General features: G+C 40.6%; 1 protein-coding gene across 3 annotated transcripts in view; it reads right to left on the bottom strand.

Annotated features, from left to right (window-relative positions):
- DENND1B (DENN domain containing 1B) overlaps nt 1-16031 on the bottom strand; it is a 243551-nt gene that overhangs the window by 9650 nt on the left and 217870 nt on the right. For 2 of the 3 annotated variants that reach the window (XM_077823786.1, XM_077823787.1), the window contains 2 exons: nt 4235-4323; nt 949-1165 (listed from right to left, as the gene is read on the bottom strand). In XM_077823786.1, coding sequence (XP_077679912.1) covers nt 949-1165; nt 4235-4323 — 306 coding nt within the window. Of the gene's footprint in view, nt 1-542; nt 1166-4234; nt 4324-16031 lie in introns of all 3 variants that reach the window. The other variant, XR_013346830.1, reaches the window with a different exon arrangement.

The following is a 16031-nucleotide window of genomic DNA, read 5'->3' on the forward strand; positions in this document are numbered from 1 at the left end:
AAAAGATATCACCTCACCCACCTTGTCTCACCCATAATCACTGGGATTTCTATTCTTCGTTTCAGTAATCAGTTCCACACACATTTATTATTAATCTTTTAGTTCACAAACAAAATGGATATTTTATTAATTCAATCCTTGTATTGTGCTTATAATATCAATGTTGATCTGGATTAGCATCAGAGTTAATTGTTCCAGCAAAGGATCGCTAATATGGGAGTGCTTTTGACAACAGCAAATCTTAAGCACCAAACACAGAAGTTGAAACTTAGAGATACAAAAGTCTTTTGACAGTGGTCACCAACACCAGGGAGCTGATCTAATGAAGATTTTAAAGATTCAAGCAAAAGCTCTGATCCTGCAAAAGAATCTGTGCCCTGGGTCCAATGGGACCGTGAATTAGAAGCCTTGAGTGGGCAGACCCATTTGTAGGGTGGAGCCTTAGACTGCTAAACTGAAAATGAAATCGTTTGTAAAGCAATGACTCCTTGGATCCCATGACTTAAACAAGCTGGGAAACTTCCCCAGAGTGATATACTTACCCCTATTTTCAATTGGGGAGTCCAAATTATTATCAACAGCCTCTAGAACGATAACTGAGACCAATTCCTGCCCAGGGGATAGAGGGAGAGAACATAAGACCCCCGTGCAGCAGCAGGGTAGGATTCCCAACAAGCCCTAGATGTGGTTACCGCATCTAATGGCACACCACTGATAAACTGGAAAGGAGTATACCCAAATCCTCAGCTGAGGAGCATTCATACTGTGGCTAGCAGCATGAGTTTGTTAGAAAAACATGCTTCTGGTTTTTGGAGCAGCAGCAAGGCACAGTTGTGACATATGAACCATTCTTCCATATACTGGGCCATACATGCAGTTTCCACCAGCGAGTGCCAGCTTCTATTCTAAATTAATGAGGTTGTTTTACACATGAAAAAGATGACTAACCATAGCCTTATAATCAATATCATCCGTTGATCTAAAGAAATCCAGGCTCTTTGCTCCTGAGAGCTTTCCTTGATCTGAACTGTGTGTGCTCAGCGTGTCCAAAATCTCTCCCAGCAAGTCCATTTCTCCTGTGTGATAAGACATTACTCCTGTTTCACCAGAATCGTCACTATCATAAAAATAAGCGGAAGCTTCCTCGCTGTCTTCAGATGATAACCTAAAAACAATAAACTTTCCATCAGCTAAAAACGTAAAATATTTTATGATGTCAGAATGGCCACTTCTGTAAGTAAATAAGGATAGCTTATTCAGAGGCCATTTGAATTTGAAAGTGGACTTAACCTGGCGTTTGTTCCAACAATTTCACCTGCAAATAAGAACATGCAGACAGATGCAGGTGCAATCAGGGAGTAGGTATCTACATGCCCCAGTAACATACAGAAACAAAAAAGGAGGCCAGGTCTTGTAAAGCCAGCATTAAGTAGTGATGGATTTATTTTATGTGTAGCATTACGAAAATAAAGTTCACAGAGTACAAACAGCCTTTTCGAATATGGTCTACATATTAACAGTATTTGACTGGAAAATGATAACACAGACACCATTAATAAATAAGGAGAAAAATCATGTTGCTACTGGTAGCATGTAGATATTTTTTCTATTCATCAAAGTAAAGGAGATCAGCACCGGCTGTAACTTCAGTCTCAATGCTTATTACCATTCTGGTTAAGAAGTACAGCAGGATGCAATAACTGTAGCCAAGCGGCTGGAAGGAGAGAATGAAAGTCAGCGACTCCCAGCAGCACAAATATAGGTCCCACATCTACTTTCCTCTTAATTTAGGTCCCACATTTACCCCAGTCCTAGCCCTCCCACCCTCTCCACCTCCCACCCTCATCACCACCACCATTTCTACACTCATACTCATTCCCCATTCCTTTGTTTCTCCTTTTCTCTTACCAACTCTGGAATGCTTACTCCATCTCTAAAAAGATCACAACTTCTTCATAGCTGGCTACCTCCAGCCCCTGACTCTCAGAGGGATCTGGATCCCTTCCTCTCACTTTGTCTTTGCAGCTCTCCTCTCTTATGGAGGCCTCTCCTCCTCACAAACTCCCTGCTTTGGATCGTGGTAGGGGTGTTGAGATTCTCCTCTCCTGTTCCTGACACTTCCTTTACCCTCCTCCTTCCCTTCTGGACAGCACTGCATGCAACCTTTCCCTCCTCTCCCCAACTCCCTTTGTTGCTCTCATCTATCATCCACCCAACTCCTCCTCATCAGCCTTCCTCTCTGATTTTGTCTCCTGACTCTCTCTCTATTCTCCTCACAATCTCCCAAATTTATCCTCGGTGACTTCAACTTTGATGTTGATGTCCCACCTGACCCCTTAGGCACAAGTTTCAGTGCCCTCACATCAAACATATGCTGCCTGATTTCACTTCCATGACCCTTCATGATGTATCCCCATCCTATTTATCATCTTTCATTCACTATTGAGATGTTGACTCATGTCTCCGGTTAGCCCATGATGCCAGCCTTCATTGCCCACTCATCATTTTTCCAAACAAATACCTTGATGCTTTCTCCCATGATGTTCCTCCTGCTTGGAAAAAGCCCTTATAAACATAGAAATGCAGGGAGGCAAGGGACCTTGAAGCGAGATCACCCCTGACAGGTGTTTGTCTAACCTGTTCTTAAAAGCTTCCAGTAATGGGATTCCACAACCTCCCTTGGAAGCCTGTTCCAGGGCTTAACCGTCCTTATGATTAGAAAGTTTTTCCTCATATATAACCTACATTTCTGTTGCTGCAGATTAAGCCAATTACTTCTTGTCCTACTTCAATGGACATGGAGAACAATCAATCACCATCCTCTTTATAACAGTACTTAGCATATTTGGAGACATTTATCAGGTCCCCCCTCAGTCTTCTTTTTTCAAGACTAAACATACCCAGTTTTTTTAACCTTTCCTCATAGATCAGGTTTTCTAAACTTTTATCATTTTTGTAGCTCTCTTCTGGACTCTGTCCAATTTGCCTTGCTTAAAATGTGGTGCCCAGAATTGGACACAGTACTTCAGCTCCTGGGGCCTCACCAGTGGAAACTAGAGCAGAACAACTACCTCCCAGGTCTTACATACAACACTTCTGTTAATACACCCCAGAATATTATTAGCCTTTTTTGCAATAGAATCACATTGCTGACTCATTCAATTCATGATCCACTATAATTCCCAGATCCTTCTCAGCAGTACTATAGCCTAGCCAATTATTCTCATTTTGTAGATGTGCACTTGATTTTTCCTTCCTATGTGTAGTACTTTGCAGTTGTCTTTATTGACTTTCATCTTATTTGAGTTCAGATCAATTCTCCAATTTATCCAGGTTCTTTTGAATTCTAATTCTGTCCTCCAAAGTGCTTGCAACCCTCCAGCTTGGTGTCAACCGCAAATGTTATAAGAATACTCTCCACTCCATTATCCATCATTTATGAAAATATTGAATAGTACTGGATCCACGACAGACTCCTGCTGGACCCCGCCAGATACATCCCATCAGTTTGACAGTGAACCACTGATAACTACATATTGAGTAAAGTCTTTCAATCAGTTGTGACCTCCCCTTATAGTAATTTCATGAAGACCACATTTCCCTAGTCTGCTTATGAGAATGTTCATTCCCCATATGCCTTACATTTGTGTATAAAGATCCACAAAACTACCTCATTATTCTTCTTCAAAACCCTCCTAAAAGCTCTCCATTGCTGTGATGCCTTAAAAAGACTTGACAATGGTTAGGCTGGTTGTGCACTGAGATCACTGACTTTCATGCTGACCAATATTGTCTCCTTGTTTCCTTGCCTCCTACCTCATCTACTTGTTTGTATCAGTCTGTTGTCTCGTCTTGCATGTATATATAAGCTCTTTGGGAGAGGGACCATCTTTTTGTTGAGTGTACGGTGCCAAGCACAAAGGGGTCCTAGTCCATGACTAGGGCTCATTGGTGCTATAATAATACAAATAAATAAAATAATAATAAATAATAATAATAAATAATAATAATAATATGCTGCCCTTGTTTCTCTGCTACTAAAAGTAGGATTTTATTTCCATATTAGATACTAGAACATGTAGCAATTTTTAGGTCAGGAGTCACACTGGCAAAATATTCACTCACATGAACTCAACTGGTTTAAAAATCCATTTGTGGGACAGACTGACATACATATATTCTCTCTCTCTCTCTCTCTCTCTCTCTCACACACACACACACAGAGGTTGCTTACTTGCTTGTTCTGTCCATTTCATCATCATCGTCATCATCCAGGGCAGAATCATGATTGCTGACATTGGCGAGGTGTTGGTTGAAACGCGTCTGGAGAGGAAAAATCAACACTGTGATCTTTCTTTATTTTCTTGCCTTCTGATCACTGTTCATTTGGGGTCAGACCACACTCTATTCATTTATTTCAATGAGAGCAGAGGCTCTGAGCACCTACAGGAATTGTGCCCTTGATGGGCAGCATTATGTATTGATAAGAGAGGTCCTTTAGGGATTCTCACAGGAGGACCAAAAGAACTCAAACATCACCGATAAAAGAGCAAACAACACAGTACATTTTTCTTTATGGACATAGATAGCCGAATAATTCATGTAAACCCTTAACACCAGTTGAAGACTGACCATTGAAGATGAAGAAACTGCATTGGAGAGCACGGGCTATTTTTTCTTGCAAGCATCTTGGACAAAGAACTGTGGTTCAAAGTCTCCAGACATGTATTTGTGTGAAGTTCTCAAGTTTAAGTGGCCAACTGTGTATGAGAATAAGTCATTTCTGGGAATAGCGACTATTAAACAAAGCATGAGGCTCTTTATGTATCTTCTTTACCATGTAGAATGCAGTATTCTGTTGAAGTGTTTTACTCTACTTGAACAAATGTCTCAATTACCTTAATAAAAACTATGGGACAGAAATTTTGGTGGTTTGTATAATCGAAAGGGCAGAAACCTGCCTCAAAATTCTATGCAGCTTTAATATTTATGTGACAATTAACCTATGCAGAAGAGCCACAGAAAAGATCTTCACATATCGGAAAACTGACCATTGTGAAATGTATGCAAAGCCAAAGTACCTATGTTAGCTAACTTAAAAAAAACAAAACCAAAATAAACCAACTATACACTACTATAGAGAAGTGCTACTTCCAGAAATCCATACATCATTATGGCAGATGGTTCAGGGAATGTCTAAGGGCTAGTCTACACTATGAGTTTGTGTCAGATTTAGCAGCGTTAAATCGAATTAACCCTGCACCCGTCCACATAACAAAGCCATTTTTTTCGACATAAAGGGCTCTTAAAACGGATTTCTGTACTCCTCCACAACGAGGGGATTAGCGCTGAAATCTACATCACCGTTTCGAATTAGGGTTAGTGTGGATGCAATTAGAAGGTATTGACCTCTGGGAGCTATCCCACAGCGCACCATTGTGACCGCTCTGGACAGCGCTCTGAACTCGGATGCACTGGCCAGGTGTACAGGAAAAGATCCAGGAACTTTTGAATCTCATTTCCTGTTTGGCCAGGCGAGCTCATCAGCACAGGTGACCATGCAGTCCCAGAATCGAAAAAGAGCTCCAACATGGACCTAATGAGAGGTACTGGATCTGATCACTGTATGGGGAGAGGAATCTGTGCTATCAGAACTCTGTTCCAAAAGACAAAATGCCAAAACATTTCAAAAAATCTCTGAGGCCAGGAGGGACAGAGGCTACAGCAGGGATGCAACACAGTGCCGCGTGAAACTTAAGGAGCTCACACAAGCATACCAGAAAACCAAAGAATCAAACGGACGCTCCGGGACAGAGCCCCAGACATGCTGCTTCTATGCTGAGCTGCATGCAATTCTAGGGGGGGGCCTCCACCACTACCCCACTCCTGTCCATGGACTCCGATGATGGTGTACTCTCCCCCATGCCTGAGAATTTTGCAGACGGGAAAGATGAGGAGGAAGAGGATGAGCTTGAGGACAGCACACAGCACACCATTCTCCCCGACAGCCAGGATCTTTTTATCACCCTGACTGAAATACCCTCCCAACCCAACAAAGCCAGGGAAGGAACCTCTGGTGAGTGTACCTTTTTAAAGATAATATATGTTATAAAAGCAAGCGTTTTTTAATGATTAAGTAGCCCTGAGGACTTGGGATGCATTCGTGGCCAGTAAAGCTACTGGAAAAGTCTGTTAACGTGTCTGGGAGTGGAAATCCTCCAGGGACATCTCCATGAAGCTCTCTTGGAGGTACTCTAAAAGCCTTTGCAGAAGGTTTCTGGGGAGAGCGGCCTTATTCCATCCTCCATGGTAGGACACTTTATCACGCTTTGCTAGTAGCAAGTAATTTGGTATCATTGCGTGACAAAGGCTGGCAGCGTACGGTCCCGGTGTTAGCTGGCATTCAAGTAACATCCGTTCTTTATCTCTCTCTGTTATCCTCAAGAGAGTGATATCGTTCACGGTACCCTGGTTGAAATAGGGGAATTTAATTAAGGGGACATTCAGAGGTGGCCGTTCCTACTGGGCTGTTGGCCTGTGGCTGAAAAGAAATCCTCCCCGCAGTTAGCCACGCCATTGACGCTGAGCTGTTTGTGTTTGGCTAGCAGGGATCTTCCCTGATACCAGCCACGCAGTGGGGTAAAGTGATCATCCCAGAGAATTGGATGGGCGGGGGGGTTAGTTTGGTTTCTGCTGCTGCACGTTAACACGAAAACTGCAGCACTAAATGGCCAACTCAACGGGCTTTGCTTGGTATTGGAGAGGAGGGCGCTGCTGTTATGAAGGTTGCAGAAGCCAAAAGACTATCGCTTACCATGGCTGCCTGCAAGCTGAATTCTGTTGCCCGGCACTGAGTGTGTGATCTCTAATAGCAAAGCCACAGGCACTCAATATAAGATGCAAAATGCGACCTTGTACCGAAATCACATGTGCTATGTAATGTGAATAGTGTTGTTCACCATGAAAGAGTATAGCCATTGCTCTGTAAAATGTATCTGTCAAAATACTTCACTCCCTTTTTTCCCTCCAGCAGCTGCAGATGTTTCAAGCCTCCCTCCTCTGTCCCAAAGGCTATCTCAGATAAGGCAGCGAAAAAACAGCACGCGCGATGAAATGTTCTCTGAGCTCATGCAATCGTCCGGCACTGACAGAGCTCAGCAGAATGCGTGGAGGGACACAGTAGCAGAGTACAGGAAAGTGGCCGATGAACGTGAGGAGAGGTGGCGGCAGGAAGATCAGAGGAGGCATGAGGCAATGCTGGGGCTACTGCGGGATCAAATGGACATGCTCTGGCGTCTGGTGGAGGTTCATGAACGGCAGCAGGATCAGAGACTGCTGCTGCAGCCCCTGTTTAACGGCCCTCCCTCCTCCCCAAGATCCATAGCCTCCTCACCCAGACGCCCAAGAACGGGGGGGAGGGGTCTGGGGGGGAAGGCTCCGGGCACCCAACCACTCCACCCCAGTGGACAGCCCAAGCAACAGAAGGCTGGCATTCAAGAAGTTTTAAAGTGGCCTTTTCCTTCCCTCCGACCCTCCTCCACACCCCACCTGGGCTACCTTGTGAGTTATCTCCCTATTTTGTAATCAATTAATAAAGAATACATGTTTTTTAAATGATAGTGACTATTTCCTTTGCAAGCAAGCTGTGATCGAAGAGGGGAGGGCGGGTGGCTTACAGGGAATTTAGAAGCAACCAAGGGGGCGGGTTTTCATCAAGGAGAAACAAACAGAAGTGTCACACAGTACCCTGGTCAGTCATGAAACTGGTTTTCAAAGCTTCTCTGATGCGCAGCGCTTCCTGCTGTGCTCTTCTAACCGCTCTGGTGTCTGGCTGCGCGTATTCCGCAGCCAGGCGATTTGCCTCAACCTCCCACCCCGCCATAAACATCTCCCCCTTACTCTCACAGAGATTGTGGAGCACAGAGCAAGCAGCAATAACAATGGGAATATTGGTTTTGCTGAGGTCTGAGCGAGTCAGTAAACTGTGCCAGCAACCCTTTAAACGTCCAAATACACACTCTACCACCATTCTGCACTTGCTCAGCCTATAGTTGAACAGCTCCTTACTATTGTCCAGGGTGCCTGTGTATGGCTTCATGAGCCAGGGCATTAAGGGGTAGGCTGGGTCCCCAAGGATAACTGTAGGCATTTCAACATCCCCAACAGTTATTTTCTGGCCTTCTTCTATTTCTAATATACCTTTTCTGAGGAGGTATTACTTATTACTGAGTTTTCTATTTTATGGGTGAAATCAGGCAAAGAACCCAGACTAAACTTTACAACGAAACCAATATTTGAGCGTGGAACAGAGTTCTGTGCAGTCAATATCTAATGAAATAGTGGACAGCTGACTCGTCAGTGACTAATGCTACTGAAAGTATCTTTTGAAACATATCCTCTTTATGTTTAGCAGCAGTGACACTCAGTTGTCTAAGCATTTATCTGTGTTGGGGCCATTAAAATACTTTCATTCCATAGGGAATGAACTAATTCTCAATGGAGATTCCCACTGATGTGTCGATTCCGGATAAATTTCTCATTTAATACAAATAAAGGCCCCTGTCCTGCAAGTGGCTCTGCAGAGCCCAGTCCTGTAGACACATCAGATTTAGTTGTTGCAACCATAAATCACCCCAGTGATGAAACAAGAAGTCTTCAAGAGAAGAAGGGCTATTTCAAAATGAAGAATTCATTCCATTTTTAAAAAAATTTAGATGCTCTAGCTCACCAAAAATACAAATTAAAAAGAGCGACTGCAACAGGCTTTTTATACGGAAGCATTAATTCTATCAACAGAATAAACTGCCATGGGATTACACGGACTGGCTCCTAGAAACAAACAGTAAAAATAGTTGCAAACAGTGAATGCATCAGGTTAAAAAAAAAAAAAAAAGGTGTCTCTTTGGGAAATAGGAACTGAACAAACTGATTACAACTGGTAAATGCCACAGGGCTTAACAATTACCCTTGCCTGGGCTCTTTTGAGAGCTCTTCTGAAAGTATTACAGTTTGCCATTACTCTGCACATTAGTGGATAACAGCAGCAATAGAATAGTACATGAGTATGACACAACATATGCCGATGAAGTAAATAAAAATAAGAGAGACATTTCTGCCTTTCCCCTTGACTTTCACTCTCTCTTTGGAGATGGATTTTTGAATTTTTATGGGTGTGGTATTATAGGAGGAAAATTTTTTTTTTACATCCAATTGGTGAATGCTAACACAAATACAATGAGATGTACATAAACAATATTTAAAATCCTGATTAAAAATTTTAAAAGAAAGAAATATACTATAGGCACATTGCCAGGACTAAACAAGCACATTCACAATCATTTAAGGCACCATGAAATAGCCACTGAGACAAAATGCAACATATGTTTTTTTGAATAGATGATTTTCCTCTCAGAGTTGCAATAAAAATGACGAGGAGGGAGGAGTATGTCCAGACTGCTTTGCAAAAAAGAAAAAAACCCTCTTAATAAATTCTAAATGGAGAGCCATAAATCTTTTTCAAAGCTCCACTAGATGAAGTGACATAGTATGTGCACCTGCAAAAGCTGTCAAAGACATTTAAGAAAACCTTCCATTACTGATGAACCCTGCTGTTTGGAGTTATTTAAGCTTTTAATTTCTGTCTTTTCTGCATTTTGAAGTGTGCACACTTTTTATACCATTTCATAAAAAAAGGGACAGACTTTTGTTTCCTTCCTGATCCGAGTTCTAATAAACAGACCTCTTAAATTCATTACCACAAAAAACAAGATCGTAACCCTCCTTTCTTGCTGCACCAAAACTTTATAAAGACTTAATAAACTGCTGTCATAATTTGCTTTATAAAGTAAAACTTCCCACAATTACTAAACTCATATGGCTTCTTCCAGTTGGTACTGTTTATATAATAAATTTAATAATAAAATATTCATAAAATATATATATATACACACACACACAAACACGTTTCATGAATTCTACATTTTTCTTAACTTACTTATAAGAGTAAAGTGAAGGTTTCTCTGATAGATATCCCCACCTCTTCTGGCTCACACAGATTATTAGCTATGTTATCTTTTCCTTCCTCTCTGTGAAATATAGTGTAAGTTCCACAAAGAAACAATTTAAGAAATGATTCCTTGGTGGACTCCATAAGCCATTTCACTGAACCACCCATCAAGCTTAACTGGCCTGTACAGGAGCTATGGGGAAGGTCTAATTGTAGCCAGCATGGGGATGAGTTCAGAGACCCATCTCCAACTCCCAGATGGCATCATGGTGCCAGCTGATGCCACTATAGCTTGAGCCATTCACCCATCCTGGAGCCTCTATGGAGCACTGGAATTGGTGGGCTGGTGACATATCTGTGATGTTGTTGCTTCTTCCCTACTGTCAAGACATGTTTCCTTTCATCAATAATGTATGTTATTTTAATAAAGTTATGACTGTTTAGCCATAATTTTCACAACTCTGTCTTTTCTGGTTTCTGCTTCTTTGGAAAACCTCCATCTTTACAAGGTTTGCTATCTAGAGGACTGAGGTGGATGCTGGCAACTGTGAATAAAGCGAAGATTATAGCAGAAACTATAAATATGGACAGAACCAAATAAAATGAGGAAAGTTACAAAAGGAAAAAGGTTCTCTTACATATGGCAGTGGTTTCATAAACTTGCTATGATGGCCCAAAAATCTCAAAAATGTAGGAGAAATACATAAATACTAAAGGATTTAAAAGTTAAATTGTTACATTTTTGATTGGGCATGAAAGCCAATGTTTGAAATGTCAGCTTTTTAATTTAATATTTCAACTTTCAGGATCATAACTTTCAGGTAATGAGCCCTTATTAATCAGTACAAACACAGGAAGTTTGATAAGGCTACTGCCATTAATTGTCCTCAACGTGAGAAACAAATAAACCTTTGAAAAATGGCAGCTCATATATAGTTTCACATTGACTAACTATTCAATACATCAGCATTTAAAGTTTTCAACTGTGTTTAAAATAAAATATGTGAAGTAAATTTCCTGCTGGTTTATGGTATGAAAGTTACTCATTTAATATGAGAAAACTAGCTAAGGAAAACTCAGTCATCAGAAATTCTATTTCTCTGAGTCTCCTCCTTCTCCCATCCTATCCAATAGCAAGAATTACAGACAGAATGAAGGAGGCAAAAAAATCAGTTAGTTCAGGGTACTATGTAAGCACTAAGCTACCCACTCCTTTCCAGTTAGAGACTTCCAGGCTATAGTAAAGGACAATGAGATCATAGGAAAAATACTTTTAGTTACACTCCTCAACAGCAGACTAGAATGATGCAGGAAATGGGAGGAAAAGAGAGGACTATGACGAATAGGATTACAGTTGAGTAAATTTTCCTTCGTTCAGTGTTCCTCTTCCCCATTATACCAAGCAACCACAATTACAGGCAAATGATATCATAAGAAGTGAGCCAAAGGAGTTATGCTTACTTGACAATAGTGTTCAGAGCACCTAATAGCTAATACATTTCAGTAGGCAAGGACTGATCCAACTGGAAATGGCAGATGCAGATGGGAGGAGATGAACAAATGGCCACTTCACAAATTTCAGTATCGTGTACTTCTGCTCTGAGAGTCTGGAACAGTCCAGGCTTCGTACAAAATGGCATTTGGCTGTTTGCTCTGGACATAAATTAATAGGATATAGTCTTTAATCAGCCAAAACACTGTAGTTGTGGTACCTTTTGCCACTTGTTATAACCATCACAAACAGGAAACTTCTAAAACTATGAGTGCAAGATAGAAAATGACTTCAAAGCTGTGGGAAAAGACACTTTCTCTGCAGCAGCAAATACAGATAAGGGCACAACCTAAGTAAACCAATAGGCTCGTTAACATACAACTCTGAATTAATCCCCAGAACAAACTCAGTGGGAAAGTCAGTGAACTGTCTGGTTTTGAAAGACGCAAACCACCGAAGGAGAAATAATCAGTAAGTTTAATTCCCCCCTCTCTGTGGGATATCTTGACAGCAACTGAAATGCTACCTTAAGAGAACCGTACTTATAATTTCAGGGATATGTCTCTCAAAGTTTGAATGTGGTTCCATGAACCACGGGAAATTTGAAAACTACTTGCTGGTATTTAGGTTTCTGTGAAGAAAGGGAATAAAGAAGCTTTGGGGCATAACGATGAGAATCAATTTCTCTACTTTTAATGGGACTATGAATAGTTCAGAAGGCTGAAGAATGGACCTGGAGAGAATCAATTTAAAGCAGATGTAAAGGTCTTACAGATCTTTCTTGAAATCAGACAGAATTAAAACAATACTAGTCTGGGAGCTGTAGCCCAGATATTAACAAACCTTCTGAAAAACATGAGGACACAGGTTCCTTTCCCAGGGATGATTACTGTTATAGTTAATAGTGGCTCATGCTAAACTAGTTCTCTGTGATGATGTCCTTCCCTAAAAGGTAAACTACTCACCAAGTAGAGCAAGGAATTAAATAGAGTGAAGGATGTGTGTGCGCCAGGGAATGCGGGCGACAGGAGAGTGACACTGGTATGTGTGTAGGGAAACACGGGGAGGAAGACGAAATTTGGAGATGCGGAGGTCAGGAGATTGGGGAACCTGGGATATACAATCTGGCTGTTTTGTGCTACTCTGATGATACAAAACAGCTGTAAACACAGTTTACATGGCCAGAACACTCGGGTTGCTTTGCACTGCTGCTAAGTAGGCTGAAGCAGCCAGAACATATCAGTTAATCTGATCCTAAAATGTTAAAGTAAAGAAAAATGAATTTCAAGTTGATACACCGTACCTTCAAATCATTAGAAATATCACATGATAACATTCTCTTTGGGATTTCTGTTAATAGTTCATATACAAAATTATTGCTAAAGGGGAAATTACCAAACCAAAACCTATGTGAAAATAGAGCTAAGGTTAAGGGTACATATGAGCAATTTGGAGTAAAAGAGATTGCAGGGATGTTGTAATGATTCCCAGAAAAGCATTATACATTCAGAACCCCAGAGCCAAAGGGACCCTGTTGCCTCTGCTAGCTAGAATGTGGGAGGAGGAAGATAGCCTATCAGCTTCAAGCTCCCTCCATGAGGAGAAGAAGGACATCAACCCCAGGAGTGGGAATAACTCTTCCAGAAGGATCATTGCCATGAGAAGCTGGGCAACACCCTGATGGTGGGAACAGATTTCATCCAGTATACATAAGCCCAAATTGGGAAGCATGGAGGCTCTGAAAACAAAGAGGGCTCATATGCTGGTAGTTTTGGCATTAATATTACCGATCCCAAACATACAAAAGTCATGATTTTTGGAGCCCAATGTTTGCAATTGGCTTAAAAACCATTAAGGTTGTTTCCCCCCCACAAATAATAAATGTTGAGTTCTTTTTATTTCCCTTCTGATTTTTGAAACCTGCAGAGGGTTCATGTTTTCAAGCTTTTCTATACAACCATGAGGACTATAAACTTTTTTAAAAATGAAAACTGAGATTTTCACATTAATCACAGGATTCCAGGAGCTGGAGCTTTAGGAACAGATTCAAATAAGACTCACAATAAAACCAGGAGAGTTGACAACATTGCATCAGCTGCAACTCTGTCACACAGACCTACAGGCTCTGTTAGAGCCTATCCAGGTGAGGAATTCTCAGGCTGACTGTGCAATCTAAGAAGCAAATCTGTGTTGCGGGGCAATGAAGTTGAGCCTTAGGGGTGATTCCAACATCATCTCAGTTCAGAGTCCATGAGCAGAAGATTTAATCATGAGGAGGAAATCTTCCTGCTAGTTCCATGTACATTTATCCCTTCCAGCAGCCAACTCTACTAGCTGTAAGGTCTCTTCTGGAAAGGATTTTTCCTGTTGCTCTTCTTCTCCCGGCTTTTTCCATCAGCCATATTCATTGTCCTATAACTGAATCACTTCTTTTTTTCATTGCTTCCCTCTAACGTACAGGAGGTTAGAGAATAGACAGAATGAGAGCTGAAGCTGGAGCCTTAAGGCTGCTCTCTCCGTGCTTCAAGGTCAGGAGGCAAAATTAAGTTGGAAAGGAAGCAGATGGATTGGTGTCTTGAACTGACGGAACTTTTGACTCCTTCCTTCTGCTAGGTGGAGCCATAACACTATCTGTAACTGCTGTTCTTAGGTAGGATGGGAGAAGAGGGCTGCATGGCAAATAAAAGTAAGATATAAATATCAATGTAATTTATCTTGATTAGTAGTCTACCCCTAGTTACTTCAGTTAATTATCAAATATTAAAGAGCTTCTTCTGATTCTCTACAGCATACTCAGCACAACAGTGTTTCTCTTTTAGACCCTTAAAAGAATCCTTTGTTTGTGCAACACTAAGGTTGTTTTTGTGACAGACTCACAGCTGAACTGCCTTTTCATTCATTAGTTCCAGAACTAAAATAGATTGCATATGTCAAAAGAATCCACCTGCCAAGCTTTCACTTTCTAGGTTTCTCATTTGGATAAAGCTGATGCAGTATGTGTTGGTGCCTTTGCCATGAAAAGGCCAAATACTCATCTAAATGCCACAAAGGCCAGCAAGAGCTTCTGGACCAGCTTCCAGGCCCTCCTTTTTTTTGTTTGGAAACTTGATGACTGACAGAGATGGCTCTCAAGTATGGTTTTCCACTGGGGAGGCAAAACCAGAGAAGGGCAGATGTCTTCGATGGAATACAATGAAACATAAGACTACAAGTCAATACTGAGTAAAGGAGAAACTTGCACCAGTAATGCAGCTAGTACCATAAGCATTCTTTCTGTTTTGGTAAGACCTTAACAGGAAGAAAAAATGAATGGGCTGAGAATAGAAGAGAAACAATCAGAGATAAAAATAAAAAGCTTTATGATATCTGCATTGTCTCTTTTTTGTTTTAAATACATTAATTTGCTAAATAAATCACTGAAATGAGGTAGTCCCCCTTCAATATTTTTCATAATTAATTCAATAGTATGGTTACGCCAGAAATATTTTAAGTAAAATAAGGAAACTTATAGATTGTTACTGTTCAGAGAGTACATCTACAAAAGATTGTTCTGTTTGAAGGACATGGATATGACAAATGTCTATAAGTCTGGATACTCTTTTAGATAAGAATTCTATTGAGATAATGGTTACTGTTTTGTTTCTAAAAGATCTTTTGATGTAAAGAGCAAGCATTCACCATATGAGATTGGCTACATATATGCTTGTAGTATATGGGAAGATATCAGGACCACCAGAGGGCAGTCTCGTAATCTATAATTTGAATTTTTTGCTCTCTAGGTTTTTCATTTTTAATTAAAAGAAAAGCTGAACAATTTGCAGAATGAAGAGATTTACTTGACATACAAAGACAAAAAACCTTCCCCATAAATTAAAAAAACTAAAATTGCCCACAATATTTTCAAATTATGCCCTCTTTTGTTCAAAATACATCATTTACTAATTGACCAAACTTTATTGCAGAACAAATATTTTATAGGAAAATTTTCCCTAAAGATGAAGCACACTCTTAAATTATGAATTCAAAACTGTTAATTGTTACTGTATATGACATCTGTCAATTGTAATATTTTATCTACATTAATTTAATTATTCAATGAGGATTAAAGCTACACAAGCTCCATGGAGGATTTTCAGTAGATATGAGGCATGTGGACAGAAGCTGCTATTCTGTTTCCCAAATGTGATCCCAAACATTTCAGCTGAATCCAAATAAAATAAAAAGCATAGAACCACAACTTTTATATTTTTTAAATTATGAAGATGTTTGATTCGTGTTTGATAGTGGGACTCTTTTGCAGTATTTATATTCAGCAGCACTCCAATGGCCCAATTTTGCTCCAGTCTCCTCTTCTCCCATTTCCTTTCTATTCCCACCATGACCCGCCATAATCACCTTTTGCCAGTTTTGGAGGGTAGTCAGGCACTGGAGGCTCTTTGCAGCTAATATTTATGTCATTTTTTTGCTAGCCATTGGAGATGGTATTAATGTATGGGGCATTCGGTATTCTCCTGAAGATGCCAAATACTGCCT

Source organism: Eretmochelys imbricata, chromosome 8 (assembly GCF_965152235.1).
Source record: "Eretmochelys imbricata isolate rEreImb1 chromosome 8, rEreImb1.hap1, whole genome shotgun sequence".
Lineage (NCBI taxonomy): Eukaryota > Metazoa > Chordata > Testudines > Cheloniidae > Eretmochelys > Eretmochelys imbricata.